The 19,655-nt window shown below is 39.1% G+C and overlaps 1 protein-coding gene across 1 annotated transcript in view; it reads left to right on the top strand.

Annotated features, from left to right (window-relative positions):
• Positions 1-19,655, top strand: part of pacrg (PARK2 co-regulated) — a 259,663-nt gene that overhangs the window by 120,182 nt on the left and 119,826 nt on the right. Inside the window, exon 3 of the mRNA XM_028818836.2 lies at positions 9,520-9,691. Within this exon, the coding sequence (XP_028674669.1) occupies positions 9,520-9,691 (172 nt within the window). The remainder of the gene's footprint in view (positions 1-9,519; positions 9,692-19,655) is intronic.

The following is a 19,655-nucleotide window of genomic DNA, read 5'->3' as shown; positions in this document are numbered from 1 at the left end:
CTTCGCGCATTTCTTTCTTCTTCGTTTAATCGCAGACGTTTCATTTCTACTCTATTCATTTCATTTCTACCTTATTCATTTCTACCTTATTGACCTTATACACTTTATATGCACTGAGAGACCTGGAGATGTGTGTGCTGCATAACTGCCTTTACACTACTGATTAATTTTTTTTGATATTGCTTGTAAGTAGGGTGTGTCTTGCAAGACTCTCATTCTATGTTCCTGTGAGACGCACCGTGGCAGGTCTCTTTTGTCTCGCGGGTCTTTAAATTATCTTTCGAGAAGATCACTTATCGTAGACTATCAGGACAGGGGACAGGATTTCTTTTTATAATAGAGAGATAGGATTGAAAACAAATCAACATTTATTCAACCAGATGCACTAGGTTGGCAGGAAAAAGTAAATTAAATCTTTCAATTTTGTATCACTTGAAGGCAATTTCAATTCCAAAAGAAAAGAAAAATGGTTTATCATTATTATTAAAGATAACTTGGAGGGCACTTGTTCAAGACTTCTAAACCACAGTGAGATGTCCAAGTATCTGAAATGTCTGTCAGTATTAAAATGCAAAATCGGAGAACTGTACATTTTCTGTCTGATGTAGTAGACCAGGACAGTTGGATTTCACATGGAAAAACTTTACATTTAAAGCAAACAAATTCATTACACACCTGACTTCAGCAACAAAGTTACTGGACTAACGAACTAACATGCTGAACATTCATCATGGCAAGTTGTTCGACAAACTAGTGATTTTAGTTATTAGGATTTATTATTTCAGTTATTCATGATGCAGGCTTAAGGTAATTTCCATGCCTTTTTGTCAATTTATATATGTACAGGATTTGCAGTAGTAAAAGAATTATAGAAGAAAATTATTAATAGATTTGTTATTATTTTAATTACATACTGATACTAGTTTTCAATATAATTTTGAAGCTCTTCATAGCAGGTTAAGCATAGAGGTTAAGCATTAAATATATATATACTGATATATATTAAACTCCTTAAATTACTTCAAAACATGTTACACTGAAATTAATATAAACAAAAATAAATTTATTTCTTCAGTTTTGATTAGCAGAGTTAGCAAATCTCCTTCTGCTAGTTTTGTTTTTAACTTAACAAAATGTAACAATTACTTACATATACATTTGTTCATCATAATTTACATCTGACCTAAAAATAGTTGGCTGTCTCTTTTCCTCAATGGGAGCCTCCTTTGATACATGTTGGAGCCAAACTTTGATGTCTTGCATAAAAGAAGCTGGTTGCAGTGTCAAGGTCACAGCTTCAAAGTCAGCCCAAACCACCCAATAGCTGTCTGACATTCTTGCCTATGGTGGTGGGATGCAGCAGCCTTTGAGAAGCACAGCTGCACAACCTGCACCAGACACAGTGATCTAACATGCCAGTTTTAACCTCCTTTCTTTATATTTTCTTCTTGTCTGTTTAATGTAATCAGAGTTTAGTCTTTGTAGGTTACATCTACCATGTGACAGATTGCCTTCGCCCAGTACTTCATTGTTATACTTGTTAAGTGTGTGCTTTAGTATTGCTTTAAAATAGTAACATTGTGGTCAGCAACACAGGAGCGCCACAAGGGACTGTACATTCTCTGATCCTGTTCAGCCTATATACATCGGACTTCCAACACAACTCGGAGTCCTGCCACATGCAAAGGTTTGCTGATGACACTGCTATCGTGGGCTGCATCAGGAGTGGGCAGGAGGAGGAGTATATGGACCTAATCAATGACTTTGTTAAATGGTCCGACTCAAACCACCTACACCTGAACACCAGCAAAACCAAGGAGCTGGTGGTGGATTTTAGGAGGCCCAGACCCCTCATGGACCCCGTGATTATCAGAGGTGACTGTGTGCAGATGGTGCAGACCTATAAATACCTGGGAGTGCAGTTGGATGATAAATTAGACTGGACTGCCAATACTGATGCTCTGTGTAAGAAAGGACAGAGCCGGTTATACTTCCTTAGAAGGCTGGTGTCCTTCAACATCTGCAATAAGATGCTGCAGATGTTCTATCAGACGGTTGTGGCGAGCGCCCTCTTCTACGCGGTGGTGTGCTGGGGAGGCAGCATTAAGAAGAAAGATGCTTCACACCTGGACAAACTGGTGAGGAAGGCAGGCTCTATTGTTGGCATGGAGCTATACAGTTTGACATCTGTGGCAGAGCGACAGGCGCTCAGCAGGCTCCTATCAATTATGGAAAATCCACTGCATCCACTAAACAGTGTCATCTCTAGACAGAGGAGCAGCTTCAACGACAGACTGCTGTCACTGTCCTGCTCCACTGACAGACTGAGGAGATCATTCCTCCCCCAAACTATGCGACTCTTCAGTTCCACCCGGGGGGGTAAACGTTAACATTATATAAAGTTATTGTCTGCTTTTACCTGCATTATTATCAATCTTTAATTTAATATTGTTTTTTTGTATCAGTAAGGTGCTGCTGGAGTATGTGAATTTCCCCTTGGGATTAATAAAGTATCTATCTATCTATCTATCTATCTATCTATCTATCTATCTGTCTGTCTGTCTGTCTGTCTGTCTGTCTGTCTGTCTGTCTGTCTGTCATATTTATGCAATGATAAATTAGGAAAATATTTTCTCTTAAAGTGAAATTAGGCCAGACTGCCCAGCATAATAACTAAGGCAATGGTCCTGAAACCAAGATCAAACTTCAGTGGTTATTCTTTTGCACACTTATTTATATTGAATAAGCTGTATGTTTATAAAGATCTTAATAGTTTGTACATTGAATAAATTTTCATAAAGTGAAAGCAAATCAATAGCTTAAATGCATTGCACCATTCATTTTTGTGACTATTTTAGTATTTGAAATATGCATTGCTTACTACTGTGTTTATTCACTTTCATTTGTTAGGGAAATAGGCACAAACTTTTCATATATGCATATTACACAATTCTAGTTTTGCTTAATAAAAGCTAGTGCTGGGCAGTATGACCAAAATTCTATATCACTGTATTTTTCAAAATTATACCGGTTTCACGGTATTGGACGGTATTTTTTTCCCCATGGATGTTAACCACATTTTCCACTGCAATTACTGGCTAACAATAACCTATTCCACTGTCATGAGAATTGTACATTGTACAAAAAAATACATTTTAATGTGTACACAAGTATTAATACAGATTTGCATGGCCCCATAAAGTGATAGTTTTCAAGGGGGTGGCACTAATGAAGAGAAGGAATCACATTGCATGACAGATGCAGTCAAAATATAGAACCTTTTTACTGAACAAATTTTGCAAACAACTTAAACTAAAATTTTGACAACATATTTTGAACCACCCAAAGAGGCATTTAGACTTAGTAAAATATTAGAGGTGCTTGTCAAAAGGTGTATTGCACTAAACATGTCTTAGAAAAGGAATAAATAGTAAATATTTTTTGTAAACCAACTACACTTTGTTAATGTTAACAATCTCTGTCCACTAACACATTAAAGTGACTTTTTAAACAACCTTACCATCATTAAACTGCATAATATTTAAACTAATAAATAATAATACAATAAATAATATGTAACTTCCAGTAATAATACTATTACTTCCAAGACTTCAAGCCCAGCTGCATTACACAGTATTCACCAAATTAAAATAAAATAAAACAAGTGCAACTTGGTGATGACATCTTTACCAACTGAACCATCATTGAGGCAAACTGCATTAATATGGACCTTGTTTCAAGCTAAGCTATATACATAAATAATAAAACTGCAACTTGCATTTATAGTGCTATTTGTGGTATAGCCCTACGGAAGCGTATTAGGGCCACAGTGAAGAAAAAACAAAAATGTTGAGATTAAAGTCGACATTTCCACTTTATTCTCATAGTTTATTTTGTCATTAAAGTAGAATGCCGTAAACTAAACTTCATCCTAAAATCAATGTTTAATTTACTAGATTTTCTCAAATCCCTTCATAAGTTGATGTAGCACATTAAATGGTGTGAGAAGAAGAGACAAGAGACATGGCAAGGTTTGGGGCAGCCACCCATATAATTCAGTGTCCTGGCTGCAAAAGTAAATGATTCTTTTGTTGAGTCAAGTTTACAAGACAGAGTCCAAAACAGAACTGACTTCCAGGGAAAAGGTGTGAGGCTTTATAGGAAGTTTGGGGGAAGTAATGTCGTTCCTGGGGCCGGGGCCAGAAGTGATGTCGTCCTCGGGACCGGAAGTGATGTCGTCCTCGGGGCCGGAAGTGATGTCGTCCTCGGGGCCGAGACTGGAAGTGATGTGTTCCGAGTCAAGGCGGTGGCTCCTGGTGGGATTTCCCAGGAAAGGCCTGCAGGGAACTCAGAAAGAGCATTAGTGCACCCCGCCCCTCCCTGGGCAGACGTATTATCATTCATCTCTGAGCCCTTCACCTGCCTCCTATGCACACGTGTGTGACAAGACTCCCCCCTCAGCCCAGACCCGTCAGGTCGGGCGTCCTGCACCAAGATGTCGTGAGCCCGGGAGAGGGCATCAGCGTTGGCATGAAGAGACCCCTGGCGATGAACGAGCGAAAACTTGTATTGCTGCAGGTCAAGAAACCACCTGGTTACTCGCGGATTCAACTCCCTGTGAAGGGCCATCCACTTCAGAGGTGCATGGTCCATCACCGGAGTGAACACCCGACCCAAGAGGTAGTACCGCAGCTGCGGTAACCGCCCATTTAATCACCAGAGCTTCCTTCTCCACTGCTGCATACCTGGTCTCCCGGTCCAACAGTTTCCGGCTTAGGTACATTACGGGGTGTTCAACACCGTCAACGCTTTGGCTCAACACGGCTCCCAGGCCTGTGTCCGTCTGGAGGACAAATGGAAGAGAAAAGTTAGGGGCGATTAATATAGGTGCTGAAGTCAGAGCTTTTTTTAAGTCACTGAATGAGCCCCCGCTTTGTCAGACCATACCACTAGGTTGGGAGCTCTCTTCTTTGTCAAGTCAGTCAAGGGAGCTGCTCTCTCGGAGAAGCGAGACACAAACCGGCGGAAGTACCCGGCCAAACCGAGAAAGGATCGGACTTGCCGCTTGGTTTGCGGACGGGGCCATGTCAGTATGGCATTTAATTTGGAACACTGTGGCCTCACAGTACCCCGGTCCACCAGGTAGCCCAAATACTTGGCTTCTCTCAACCCGAAGAAACATTTCTTGGGATTGATTCGAAGCCTGGCCTCTCCTAGTGCCTGCAATACCGCTGTGACCTGCTGTATGTGCGTCTTCCATGTGCTGGAATAGATGACGACGTCATCCAGGTAGGCAGCACAATACGAGTTATGGGGTCGGAGCACTTTGTTCACCAGACGCTGGAAAGTTGCAGGCGCCCCGTGTAACCCGAATGGAAGGACACGATACTGCCAATGTCCGCTAGGAGTGCTAAACGCGTTTTTTTCCTTCACTGACTCCGTTAAAGGAACCTGCCAGTACCCCTTCGTCATGTCAAGTGTGGTCAGGAATTTAGCCACCTTACGAAGCATCTGCTTGAGAGTCTGATTGAATCTCTCCACTAACCTGTCAGTTTGAGGATGATACACCACGGTTTTTAAATGCTTTATCTTCAGTAACTTGGCAGTCTCCTTGAACGTTTCCGAGGTAAAAGGTGTCCCTTGGTCCGTTAGGACTTCTCTAGGGACGCCAACACGCGCAAAGACTCCTACTAGTTCCCGTGCAATTCTTTTGGTAGTAGCTGATTGCAAGGGAACGGCCTCAGGGTATCGGGTTTATATTTATGTCCTCGGGCTGAGGGTTCCAAGGGTCCTACTACTCAAAAGGGACGTCAATCAGGGGAAGGGGGACAAGAGGAGCACGGTCCCTCCTGGGAATTTGCCGCAGTTGACACTCCGGACAGGAAATGCAAAAATGGCGAACCTCCTCATTAATCCCCGGCCAAAAAAAACGGAGCTTGATTCGCTCTAGTGTTTTGTCAGAGCCGAGATGGCCCCCAAGAAGGTGGGAGTGTGCTAACTCGCAGACCTGCCGCCGGTAGGTTCACGGGACTAACAGCAACTTCCGCTCCTTCCCCTCATGCTCTGCGACCCGATATAACAAGTCATTTTCAATGACAAAGCGAGGTCCCTGTGGCATAGGCTGATGCGTGTGTTGGCCGTTAACGAGGACCACTGCATTCTTTGCATGTTTCAGAGAGTCGTCATTCCATTGTTCTCTCAGTTTAGAGCAACGCCGGCTTCTTTCAAGAAAGTGCAACTCAGAGAGTGGGTCCGGTCTGACCTCAATGGGCGGAGATTCTTCCCGAGCTGCCGGGGCGCTTGTGGATGACGTAGCAGCCCTCGACGGTCCAGGAGTCTCTGCGTCACTCTCTTGGCCTTCCGTCCCACTCCCTGTCGGCTGATTACACGGCGTGGAGGCAGCTTGAGACGAGTTTTTCTCACCTATAACTAGGCCCAAAGCTGGATATGTTGGTGAGGGGAACAGAGGAGACCAGGAGGTGATGGGTTGGTATGGTGTCAAGGAGAGGAATTAAGAAGGTCAGAGGATAGTGGTTTTTGTCAAAAGGATGGACGTGGCTGTGGTGAATACGTATTTTAAGAAGAGAGAGGAACATAGGGTGACGTACAAGAGTGGAGGAAGATGCACACAGGTAGATTACATCCTATGCAGAAGAGTCTATCTGAAGGAGACTGAAGACTGCAAAGTGGTGGCAGGGGAAAGTGTAGTTAAGCAGCATAGGATGGTGGTCTGTAGGATGACGTTGGAGATCAAAAAGAGGAAGAGAGTGAAGGCAGAGCCAAGGATCAAATGGTGGAAGTTGTTAAAGGAAGACTGCAAGGTTGAGTTTAGGGAGAAGGTGAGACAGGCACTGGGTGGTAGTGAAGAATTACCAGACAGTTGGGAAACTACAGCAGATGTAGTAAGGGTGACAGCAAGAAGGGTGCTTGGCGTGACATCTGGACAGAGGAAGGAGGAAACCTGGTGGTGGAATGGGGAAGTACAGGAGAGTATACAGTGGAAGAGGATGGCAAGAAGAAGTGGAATAGTCAGATGCAGAAAGTAGACAAGAGTACAAGGAGATAAGGCAAGGCGCAAGGTGAAGAGAGAGGTGGCGAAGGCTAAAGGAAAGAGGTATGATGAGTTGTATAAGAGGTTGCACACTAAGGAGGGAGAAAAGGACCTGTATCAATTGGCTAAACGGAGGTACCGAGCTGGGAAAGATGTGCAGCAGGTTAGGGTGATAAAGGATAAAGATGGAAACGTACTCACAAGTGAGGAGAGTGTGTTGAGCAGATGGAAAGAGTACTTTGAGAGGCTGATCAATGAAGAGAGAGAGAAGAGGTTGGATGATGTGGGGAGAGTGAATCAGGAAGTGCAAAAGATTAGCAAGGAGGAAGTAAGGACAGCTATGAAGAGGATGAAGAATGGAAGAGCCGTTGGTCCAGATGACATACCTGTGGAAGCATGGAGGTGTTTAGGAGAGATGGCAGTGGAGTTTTTAACCAGATTGTTTAATAGAACCTTGGAAAGTGAGAGGATGCCTGAGGAGTGGAGAAGAAGTGTACTGGTGCCGATATGTAAGAATAAGGGGGATGTGCAGGACTACAGTAAGTACAGGGGGATAAAATTGATGAACCACAGCATGAAGTTATGGGAAAGAATAGTGGAAGCTACGTTAAGAAGTGAGGTGATGATTAGTGAGCAGCAGTATGGTTTCATGCCAAGAAAGAGCACCACAGATGCGATGTTTACCCTGAGGGTGTTGATGAAGTATAGAGAAGGCCAGAAGGAGTTGCATTGTGTCTTTGTGGTCCTGGAGAAAGCATATGACAGGGTGCCTCGAGAGGAGTTGTGATATTGTATGAGGAAGTCGGGAGTGGCAGAGAAGTATGTAAGAGTTGTACAGGATGTATACGAGGGAAGTATGACAGTGGTGAGGTCTTCGGTAGAAGTGAACGGATGCATTCAAGGTGGAGGTGGCATTACATCAGGGATCGGCTCTGAGCCCTTTCTTATTTGCAGAGGTGATGGACAGGTTGACAGACGAGATTAGACAGGAGTCCCCGTGGACTATGATGTTTGCTGATGACATTGTGATCTGTAACGATAGTAAGGAGCAGTTTGAGGAGACCCTGAAGAGGTGGAGATATGCTCTAGAGAGGAGAGGAATGAAGGTCAGTAGGAACAAGACAGAATACATGTGTGTAGATGAGAGGGAGGTCAGTGGAATGGTGAGGATACAGGGAGTAGAGTTGGAGAAGGTGGATGAGTTTAAATACTTGGGATCAACAGTACAGAGTAATGGGGATTGTGGAAGAGAGGTGAAAAAGAGAGTGCAGGCAGGGTGGAAAGGGTGGAGAAGAGTGTCAGGAGTGATTTTTGGCAGACGGGTATCAGCAAGAGTGAAAGGGAAGGTCTCCAGGACGGTAGTGAGACCAGCTATGTTGTATCGGTTGGTGACGGTGGCACTGACCAGAAAGCAGGAGACAGAGCTGCAAGTAGCAGAGTTAAAAATGCTAAGATCACTGGGTGTGACAAGGATGGATAGGATTATAAATGAGTACATTAGAGGGTCAGCTCAGGTTGGACAGTTGGGAGACAGTCAGAGAGGTGAGATTGCGTTGGTTTGGACATGTACAGAGGAGAGATGCTGAGTATATTGGGGGAAGGATGCTAAGGATAGAGCTGCCATGGAAGAGAAAAAGAGGAAGGCCTAAGAAAAGGTTTATGGATGTGGTGAGAAAGGACATGCAGGTGATGGGTGTAACAGAACAAGATGTAGAGGACAGAAAGATATGGATAAAGATGATCCGCTGTGGCAACCCCTAACGGGAGCAGCCGAAAGAAGAAGAATGTTTTGTCCATAATACAGTTAACTTTTTTTTTTCCCTCTGGTCCCATAGATGTAGTAACATACTAAAGAAGTTATGTAAGAGTTATATATATATGGTGATAATTAAACAATTTAATCAAAGTTCTGTTATGCAATAGCATAAACTGAAAATTACTAAAGCACTAAACACTGCGGAATTCCCGTATTAGTCTTGAGTGGTGTTTTATATTGCTCCTTTAACAAAATTTAGTATTTTTCTTTCAGTTTCTGCTTTTTTTCCTTTCATTACTTTATCTTTCTATTATCTATGGGTAAACACAAACAAAAATGTTGACCATTGAAATTATGTGTCAGGAAAGGCTAGGTATTTAAAGTAAAATTGGAACCTGTATTATTAAATGTTTGAAATATAAAAGAATAAAGTTTTTTTGTAAACAGAGTATATGTGAGGTGGTACTTGAGGTGAGTTGGCCATTTATGACTCTCATTGATTGAGCCTAATACTGTGTTGAAACTGATAAATGGGAATACTTGGTTTCTTACACTTTTTTTGGATGTTAAAAAATTGTAATATTTCAAAAGTATTTTTATAAATAGTAAAGTTTATGATTTAAATAAATAGACAAAGCCATATGAAAACTGCCTTGTTGTGTTTTTGTACTCTTCAATACTGAAATTCTACTCCATTTGATCTGTTTTCTAGGTTGAAATAGAGAAACTGGACTATCATCATTATCTTCCACTGTTCTTTGATGGTCTCTGTGAGACAACACATCCTTATGAATTTTTTGCACGCCAAGGAGTTCATGACATGCTTGAGCATGGTGGTGCTAAAATTTTACCTGTCCTTCCTCAGCTGATTGTCCCCATTAAAAGTAGGTAACCTGGAGAGTGGTGGCATGGTTGGCAGAGCTTTAATAAGTTTTGTTCTTTAAAGTTTTTTATATTTATATTTAATTTTGTACTTTGTTAGTTTAAGCAAAAATCCAATAATGATAAAATAATTCTATGTTATTATGAGTTTATAGTATTACATGTATATGCAGTAGTGTACAATTGAACCCTTTGTCATTGCCATACATATCAGGTGTTTGGACTCTTTCTGAAACATTTGCTAAATGTTTCATTTTTAGGCTTACTTACTGTATGTGGGTTTGAGGTCTTTGTCAGCTTTCCAGTATTGGCAAGTCCAGCAAATTATTTTACTTCACTTAAAGTTAACTCTTAGAAAAAAATATCTTAGAAATTTCCAGCATCTGAATCAAACATTTTTTGTTTAGCATTATTTTGCAGTTCTGACCATGTGTGACACAACAAAAACACGGTGACACTGATGGAAATTGATTAAGGACACGTTCAGTGCAAATATTTAAAAATTTGTATTCACTAAGGGAACCATAGGTACATGAAATAAGTTACCAACTACAATGATAGACAGTAGGACTTAGTGAACAATTAAAACTCGATGTGTTATTTTTAGAGAAAATATGTGAATCTGATTGCGAGCTTTTTACATTCTTATCAAGATTTTTCTAATGCTCTATAGTGTTTTATTTATGTAACTGCTACCTGTATCCAAAATGTAATTAATGTAATATTCTCAAACCCTCTTGATCCAGTTCATTGCTCCGGAATAACTTGATGGCAAGGCAACAACCAGCCCTTGATATTAAGCTAGTCCATTGCAGGACACATTATCAAATACACACACTAACACAGACAAATGCGACAAGTTTCAGAGATATTATGATATTTAGCCCACAAAACACAGGTTTGAAACTCAAAAACAGGCCTGAAACCTTAATGTAGGCCTCTAACACACTCAAAAGAAGAAAAGTCAGTAAAACTTGTTCAGGCAAAAGGGAATCATTATACCCCTGGCCCAAAAACCAAACAATGCTCCTATAATTTTGCCTCAAATAGGAAACTCCAAAGCAAACAAACCCAGGATTCTATCAGATAAAAATCCTTAAAAAGTACAATTGATCAGGGGCCAAAGTCACTGATAACCCCCTACACACATACACACCTCCCTCCAGAACAGGTGTATTGCCTTACTAGGGTTACTGCTGACCTTACACCCATACAGACCCAGGTAGCATTTGTCAGGAGTGCTAGCTCACCACTACCACTCTGCTTATGTTAAAACATCTGTATCAAAACTAAACTTTAAGCTGATAGAATTAAATGTGTGCCTACAACTTTTGTAAGCTATGCGCTTTCTTTAATTCTCCCTTCATACACATGCCCAGTGTTACCAGCAGCAGTAGGTTGCATCTTACCTTACACCAAGTGCTGCTGTGATAATCACTGGCTTCCCGGTGACCCTAAACTGTGTGGATTAAATTTACATCTCAGCACATGCAGGTTTAATTGTATATGTATGGCTTTTTTTCAGGTATTGCTACTTGATTGTACATATGCTCATCCTTAATCTATCCCTCACTAGGTTGTGCAAAACATGCACATGCATGAAGAAACTGACCACATTAGGCAATACTTTTGCAAAATAGTGCATTACTTTTGTGTAAAAATTCAATGCCTTTGCTAATTACATGATACATTTTTTGAATGGCAGCAATTATGTACATTTCTGCCAATAACTGAAAAATAAATATAAAATATATGAGTAACATTTTTTCTCATTCAAATATATATTCATCTATCCCGCTTCACCTTGTGTACTCAGCTTAGTATGTAAGCTTTCTAGAAGAATATGAAATGATCCTTCCAGACCTTCTTAAAAACGACAGATGTTTCATGACATTGTCTACAGATGGCAGAGAAACCTGTTATAAAGCAGTACTGTAATAGGTTTTAATGTAATGTCAAGTAAAATAAAACACTTGAGACACTTGTGTGTTAACCTGGAAGCCTCCAGGAATCGTTGCTATCTTAGCTGTTGCTAGATTCATTTTACTGTACCTATATAGATGTTTCAATCAAAACACTGTTCTACAATAAGGCTCTTTTATTTACATTCATGGTTTTCTTCCATGACAAGTAATGCTTTTGATGGTTAACTCATTTTTGTTTTTTGGTTAGAATAAAAAAAATACACATTTCTCTATGATCAATTGTCAGTGACAGAACAATAACTGACTGTCTGCAGTAAGCAGAAAAATCAGAAAGGCAACAGACATTTTTTCTATGATGTTAGCATTTTGTATTAAATAAGAGCGAATACATAAAGTGCTGCTAATTTTACATAGCTATGATTGCTGGTAGGTGTGATACGTTTCATTTTCTTTTTCTCATTAATTGTACTTTTAGACTGCATTAATTATTAATTCTTTTCATTTTACTCTTGCCAATTGTAGTTCCCTGTCACATTCAACTGTTTCTAAACTCTAGTGCAAGTAAATAAGTGAAATAAATAAGTGACATGAAGTCTGCCAAGTGCCTTTCTTTGAGTTTTCATACTTGCTAATAATCTATCAGGGAGGATATGATGTATAATGAGAAGATTAGAAGGAGGATACCCTTCCTAAAAACTTGAATACACATTCTCATCTGTCTAAATTAATTTAATTAAACCTTATTTGAATTAAAGCACATTGCCATTTATGAGTACATTCTTAATAAAAGTAGCTGAATTGAATGTGCAATGGAATTTTAAATTTATTTTAAGTTTATTATTGTTAAAAGACACAATCTTGGTCATGCTCATCCACATTCTGCCATAGCATGCCTTTTTGATGCAGACTAATTACAGTACATGGAAATGTAGAACATTACACTCCATCATCTTCAGTATAAGGGGCTTTTAAAATCAGTGTAACATTTACAATTCTGATGTCTCTTTTTGTCTTTTTAATCAGCTGTAACAGATAAAAACAATACTATGAATTATGCAGGCAGGATCACATAAGGTAATGAAAACAAAAAATGGTATTAGTTTATGATAAGGAATCGGAAAGCTGAAATATGCATTGCAGGTGATGACATATTATGCAAATACCTTTGAATCTGAATGAAAAAGTGGTAACCTTGATTCTAATCAAAATTCATGCCATAGTGTCTAAAATTTTAAATGCAAAGGTTAAAAGACATTATTTTATTCTAGAGCCATACATTATTAAAAGTAAAGTATATAATTATTTAGTTTTGCTTCTGAAATAAATTTAGTTTATGGAAAAGCTTTAAACTTAAGTTGTCCTGGATAACAATTATTGCAAGATGAATTATACTTACATTATTAATGCATTACTATTTTTTAAGGTTTACACATAAAAACATGGCTTACTTTTTCCGTTTTATCAAAACAGGCAAGAATTAAGTACATTAAGAAACAGGTTTAAATGTTCACATTTCAGAAATATTAAAATCATTTAATACCTTCTAACAACTGACAGTGTTTTTACATGTACATATATATGTTCATCATACTCATTAAGACATTTTTCATTCCAAGACTTCACTATCTACTGTTTTTATTAAAAAGCTGCATGGAAATGTGGGGGAAAGTAGTTTCTGGAGCTGCTTGTGTGAGTCTTAAACTCAGCTGTTTTCCCTGATTACTGCAGGTAAGAGCTACGTGTAATGGGTATCTGCCATCACATGAGATGATTTTCAGTTTCTTGATCATCACCCCCAACACATACTTATCAAGTTATCCACATCAACTCCCAATAATTTTACCTGCCTTTCTGGTAACTTTCTGTAGCTTTTTAAATTTTGATTAGTCAGACCACCACATCAGGCAACAGAGCTGAAAATGATAACAGCCTGGGTCACATTGCAATTTAAAGGACAGTACAAGATACCCACCCACTTTGAATATGTTACAGAGAATAAATAAGCACTCTGCATTTTTGTAGTGATTTTCTAATTTAGGTTAATATTATTGTGAATGTTTAGGTTTTATAGACTCAGTAACTATTTCAGTTTTCTCCCAGAACAGTATGATGTGAACCTATGGACTTTTGCCTCCTATAGTCAAATATCATTTCTTTAGTCTTTTTGACATTCAAAATAAGAGTCAACTTGATTGAATTAATGACTTTCACCAAATATGTGTTCCTTCGGTGGTGTCAGCCTCATACTTAGGCTCATATAGTAGAACAATGATTATAGTTGTGTTTCAGTTAGCTGGTATAGAAAGTAAATAGTAAAGGAGACTGAACACAACCTTGAGCTCCCCACAAATCAAATGAATGATTTTTGAAAAAGTGTTTTATACCTTAACTACCTGCGAGCAAGTTAAAAGAAATTCCTGAATCCATAATGTAACATATGGACTGACATTATTATTTACTAATGTGTCAATAAGTATTTGTGGCTGAATAGTATTAAATGCTCACAGAAAATACAGACATAGTGTCCTAATATAGGAACTAGGCCTATCAAGACGAGTAGATATTACATAGCATAGTTAGCAGTGCATCCTAAACACTTGGTTTACACAGTAAGTAAATTGGTGGTCCCCTCGAAGACCCATGTCTGTGCCACTGTTTTTTCATCACTTGTTTGAAGCATTTCATCAGAATGAAAGAGGGAGCTTATTGGCTTATTATACTCATTTTGATTTTTTGGCTTAGAAACCTTGGGAACTGTGATAATGACTGTTTCCACAGCTCAGGCACTAGATCAACAACACACGGAAAATTGCTTAAGAAGGAATAGTCCTGATATACTGTCTTGGTCCACTGACCTGTTGGATTTGAACCAGATACAGAGATTTTTCCACTTACATAACTCTGCAATGTGACTGCAAGTCATTTAACCCCTAATTGATCTCATTTAATTTCCTGGTTTTTTTTCTCATTTTACAGTCAGAAAAGCATAGCAGGATGATTTTTACATTTATAAGACAGAAGTATTTGTATTTTTGTTACATCCTTAAGTGTTGAACTCTATTTTGTTTTCCTTTTAAAATTTCCTTTTCTCTGAGTAGTTTGCACTCCTAATTGTGTCCTAATAATGCTAGTTCACAATCAGCAGAGCACTCACCAAAGGCAACAACCACTTCAGTGTCAGACCCACTGCTGACCTCATTAGTAAATAATTAAGTAACTAGAGCTCCTAGAAATGTAGTATGACAATCTTGATTATGATGAAAATCCTTAAAACTAAGAAAAAAACAGTATACTATACCCATTTAACATACTTAAATGCTTTGTATGTTATAATAGAAAATTACCATACATAGTTTTGTAATTTCTATGGTAAATTTAAAAATAGAAACTGGGAAGTAACAGCTTGCTTAATTAGGATAAGAGACCAAATGAAAACAAAGTTGGTTGGAGGATCCACGGGGGCTTCTCAGGACTTTGATTCAGAATCAATGATTTATGCTATTTTTACAAAGCAGTTATCTTACTTCATAATTTTTTGGCACTGAAGTCATTGGTGGCAAATCATGAAAAAAGTCCTCATTTGTCAGCGAAGCACTCGTGGTCCTTTTCTTTTAGAAAAGTCATACCTTTTTTGGCACCCAATCTGGTAATAGTTTTCAAATATTGTCATGCTTGCTTTATATCTCCTTATCTAACCAACTTTTTTTCCTGCATCATTTTCCAGTAGAGCATTTTGTTTTTGCAAAAGTGCATTAATATCATGATCCACAGTTTAACATTTGGGAACACTTTTGTAGCTTTCTTCTTTATGATCAACAAAATTAATATACTTCCCCACTGTATAAGAGGCCTCATTTAGTGTCTGTAAGAATGTTAGCACATGCTACAAAGTGCAGGAGAAAAGCGCTCCTTCAACTCTGGTATGTGTTTAGTGCTCCAATGTTTTTTGTATGACCGGTTTTTCTTGTTTACATTTTTTGCTTGTAAACATATTGATACCACAGTTATGCTACCACATTGAGAAATGAGAAAAGACATGCCATTGGAACATTAACTTATGGTTCATAGACGAGAATACTAATTTATTACGAGAATTAGATAGTGAGTCAGTGATGTATTTCATGTAATAATCAAACCAGTCCCATCATTCTTCCACATTCCAAAATTAATACATACCTGACAACAATGTACTAACATGCAATTGAATGTTACTATCAAGATACAGTCACCAATGCTGAACGAGACCCATTGTTTTAAATGTAAGCATTACACAGCAGTGTGTGCAGTGAAAGTGATACCACCCAATAATGCACTAACATGAAATTTACTGTAAATGTTGAGATATAGTCACCAATGCTGATGGTTATTACAGCTGTCATGTTGCAGGTATTACACAGCAGTATATACAGCTAAATTCTTTGTCACTCTAAAGACATATTTACTTATTTTTGGCCTTCCAGACAGTGATGTAAATTACCTTCTAAGTTGTGTATTCTTTGTACAGTCTTCTCACTGCATAGTTTAAGACCTTTATTTTCAGAAATGTAACCAAAGAAAAGTAAAATTCAATGTTCCATAATTTAGAGTATCATACTGAAGCACAACATCAATGACATCTAATATACTAATTGTACAGTTTCTTAACAACATCTCAAAAAATCTATTTGTTGCCTCAGATGTACTTCATTGAACTCTTGGTTATGCTATCTATGAGAAGTATCTATGAATTCTGGAAGTCTGAAACATTGTTATTGGTGCAATAATTTCAAACCATCTCTGAAAAAAAGCATGCCTTTTCTTGAAAAACACGTAGTATGTGCATAACATCAAAATCACCTGCCTAATTTTGTGTAGGTCCTACTTGTGCCGCCAAAACAGCTCTGACCCATCAATTCATCGACTCCATAAGACCTCTGAAGTCTTCTGTGTTATCTGGCACTAAGACGTTAGCAGCAGATCCTTTTATGTTGTGAGGCAGAGTCTCCATGGATCGGACTTGTTTTTCTAGCATATTCCACAGATGCTGGATCGCATTGAGATCTAGGGAATTTGGAGACCTGGTCAACAGGTCAAGTCTTTGTTATATTCCTCAAATCATTCCTGAACAAATTTTGCAGTGGCAAGACGGGTTATCCTGCTGAAAGAGGCCACTGCCATCAGGGAACACTGAAGGGGTGTATGTAGTCTGCAGCAACCTTTAGGTAGGTGTCACATGTCAAAGAAGCATCCATACAAATGCCAGGACCCAAGGTTTCCCAGCAGAACATTGCCCAGAACATCACACTGCCTTTGCCAGCATGCTCTGATTTCACAGTGCATCCTGTTGCCATCTTTTCCCCAGGTAAATGACACACACACACACACATCTGGCCATCCACTTGATCTAAAAGAACATGTGATTCATCAGACCAGAACACACCACCTTCTGCTATTTCTCGATAATCCAGTATTGACTCTTACATGCCCATTATAGGTGCTTTCAATGATGGGCAGGGATCAGCATTGGCACTCTGATTGGTCTGTGGCTACGCTGCACCACACATCACTGTGTGTTCTGATATCTTTTTCTCATGGCCAGACATTTGTGCTACAGTACAATTACAATAAATTCAGCAATTTCTGCTGCAGTAGCTCTTCTGTGGGACCAGACAAAACATTCAATCCCTTCCTTCTCAACGGTGCATCAGTGAGCCTTGGGCACCCATGACCCTGTCGCCAGTTCACCAGTTTTTCCTTTGACCACTTTTTATAAGTACTAACCACTGCTTACTGGGAATGCCTCACAAGACCTGCCGTTTTGGAAATGCTGTGACCCAGTTGTCTAGGCATCACAATTTGGCCCTTGTCAAAGTCGCTCACTTCCTTACACTTGTCCATTTTCCCTGCTTCCAACACATCCCCTTCAAGAACTGAGTGTTCACTTGCTGCCACTGTCACAAGATCATCAATATTATTCATTTCACCTGTCAGTGGTTTTCATTTTGTGGCTGATCAGTTTATGTCAGCATTAACAATAAGCTCACGGTATAAAGGCTAGAACTTAATAATAAACAAACTGCTTGGATAAAGACTGCTTTTAATGCACTACACTTTATTTTCAGTTGAAATGTACATGAAGTGGGCCACACGGTGGTGCAGTGGGTAGAGCTGCTTCCTCACAGTTAGGAGACCCTGGTCCGCTTCCCGGGTCGTCCTCCCTGCGTGGAGTTTGCATGTTCTCCCCGTGTCTGCGTGGGTTTCCTCCAGGTACTTCGGTTTCCTCCCACAGTTCAAAGACATGCAGGTTAGGTGCTTTGGAGATTCTAAATTGTCCCTAGTGTGTGCTTGGTGTGTGTGTGTGTGCCTTGCAGTGGGCTGGCGCCCTGCCCGGGGTTTGTTTCCTGCCTTGCGCCCTGTGTTGACTTGGATTGGCTCCAGCAGACCCCCGTGACCCTGTAGTTACGATATAGCGGATTGGATGATGGATGGATGGATGAATGGATGTACATGAAGTCATTAAGAAGTGTTGTAGAAAATTAGTCTTTTTATTTAACTGCTTATTAAATAAATAAATAATGTATATTAAATAAATACACAAGACTTCCCCTTTACAACGCCAATTAGTTAGCCTGCTAGTAGACTATGCTGGCTGACATTGTCAGGTCACCTCTGAGAACTCCTGCCCTGTTAAATGCCAAGTGTGACTGCCAGCAGCAATGCCAGACTTTTTCTAGTGCTCTATTTAAAGAGAGCAGCTTACACATCTGAGCCTGTCATCTAGCATAATTGCTTTCTAATGTGCCAAGTACCTTTTGCACATGGCAATTTGCAACCTAATTTAACAAAAAACATTCAAATGTTTAGGTGGATGCAACACATTACCCTCTCCAGCCTCTACTACAAAGCACTTGGCATGTTTTACATAATTTCAGATGTGAAGTTAAAACATATTATACTTCTAGTTTTATTTATTTTTTTGCTATCCAATCCAGTACCCTTCTGTGCATTTTTATTCCATCAGTCATACTTGGATGTTTTCAAGTGTCTTCTGGTTTATACAGTATTATTTAGTTCTCTGAAGTTACAGGTATCTTGTACTGCATATTCTTTGTCCACGTTCAAAAGTGAATGACAGTGTTTTGCCCAACATTCATGCTGTTACTTAATGCTTGTGTTCTAGCTAGAGTGGTACCTTCTCCGCATACTACAGCCACAACAATTTAAATTCACACTGTTACATTTTTTTTTTAATTTTATTTATTAATTTTATTGTAATCATTCCATACAAATAGATCAATTTATCCCAAAAAAAAATTGAAGACAAATCAAACCCCACCCCTGAGAAGGAGAGCTTAGCCAAAGGAGAATTGCTTAGGGCTTTTTAATAAGGCAACAATAAACAAAAGAAAGGAAGAAATATATATAGGTAAATAAAAAAAGAGAAGGGAATTAAATGCTTTAATAGTTATTTCTCTTATTCTAAAATAATATTGATTAGATCCTGCCAGGTTTTAAAATAATTCTGTACAGATCCTCTGAGAATTTAATTTTTTCCAATTTCAAATAATATAAAACATCGGTTTCCCACTGACTTATCAGAGGAGAGTTAGGATTCTTCCAATTTAACAAAATAAGTCTGCGTGCCAAAAGTGTAGTGAATGCAATCACCATTTGCTTGTCCTTCTCCACTTCAAGTCCGTCTGGAAGAACACCAAACACAGCTGTTAATGGGTTAGGAGGGATTTTGACCAAAATGATGTTAGTTTGGTGCAGGCCCAAAACATGTGACCCAGTGAGGCAGGAGCTTGGTTGCAGCGTTCGCAGGTTGGATCTTGCCCTGGAAACATTTTGGACAGTTTTAAGTGAGACAGATGAGCTCGATATATAATTTTTAGTTGAATAATTCTCTGCTTTGCTACCTTCCACTCCTTGTCTGATATATTGATTAAGAGAGTCTTTGAAAGGTAGGGACTCTAATAAGATTTTATATAATGTGGAAATGGTCTTTAATTCCTCGAAAGTGAGCAGTATTTTTTCCAGCATGGTGGAGGGTACGAGGTGA

This window comes from Erpetoichthys calabaricus, chromosome 14 (genome assembly GCF_900747795.2).
Source record: "Erpetoichthys calabaricus chromosome 14, fErpCal1.3, whole genome shotgun sequence".
Lineage (NCBI taxonomy): Eukaryota > Metazoa > Chordata > Cladistia > Polypteriformes > Polypteridae > Erpetoichthys > Erpetoichthys calabaricus.
The sequence above is the reverse complement of the archived record's forward strand: the minus strand, read 5'-3'. Positions and strand labels throughout refer to the sequence as shown.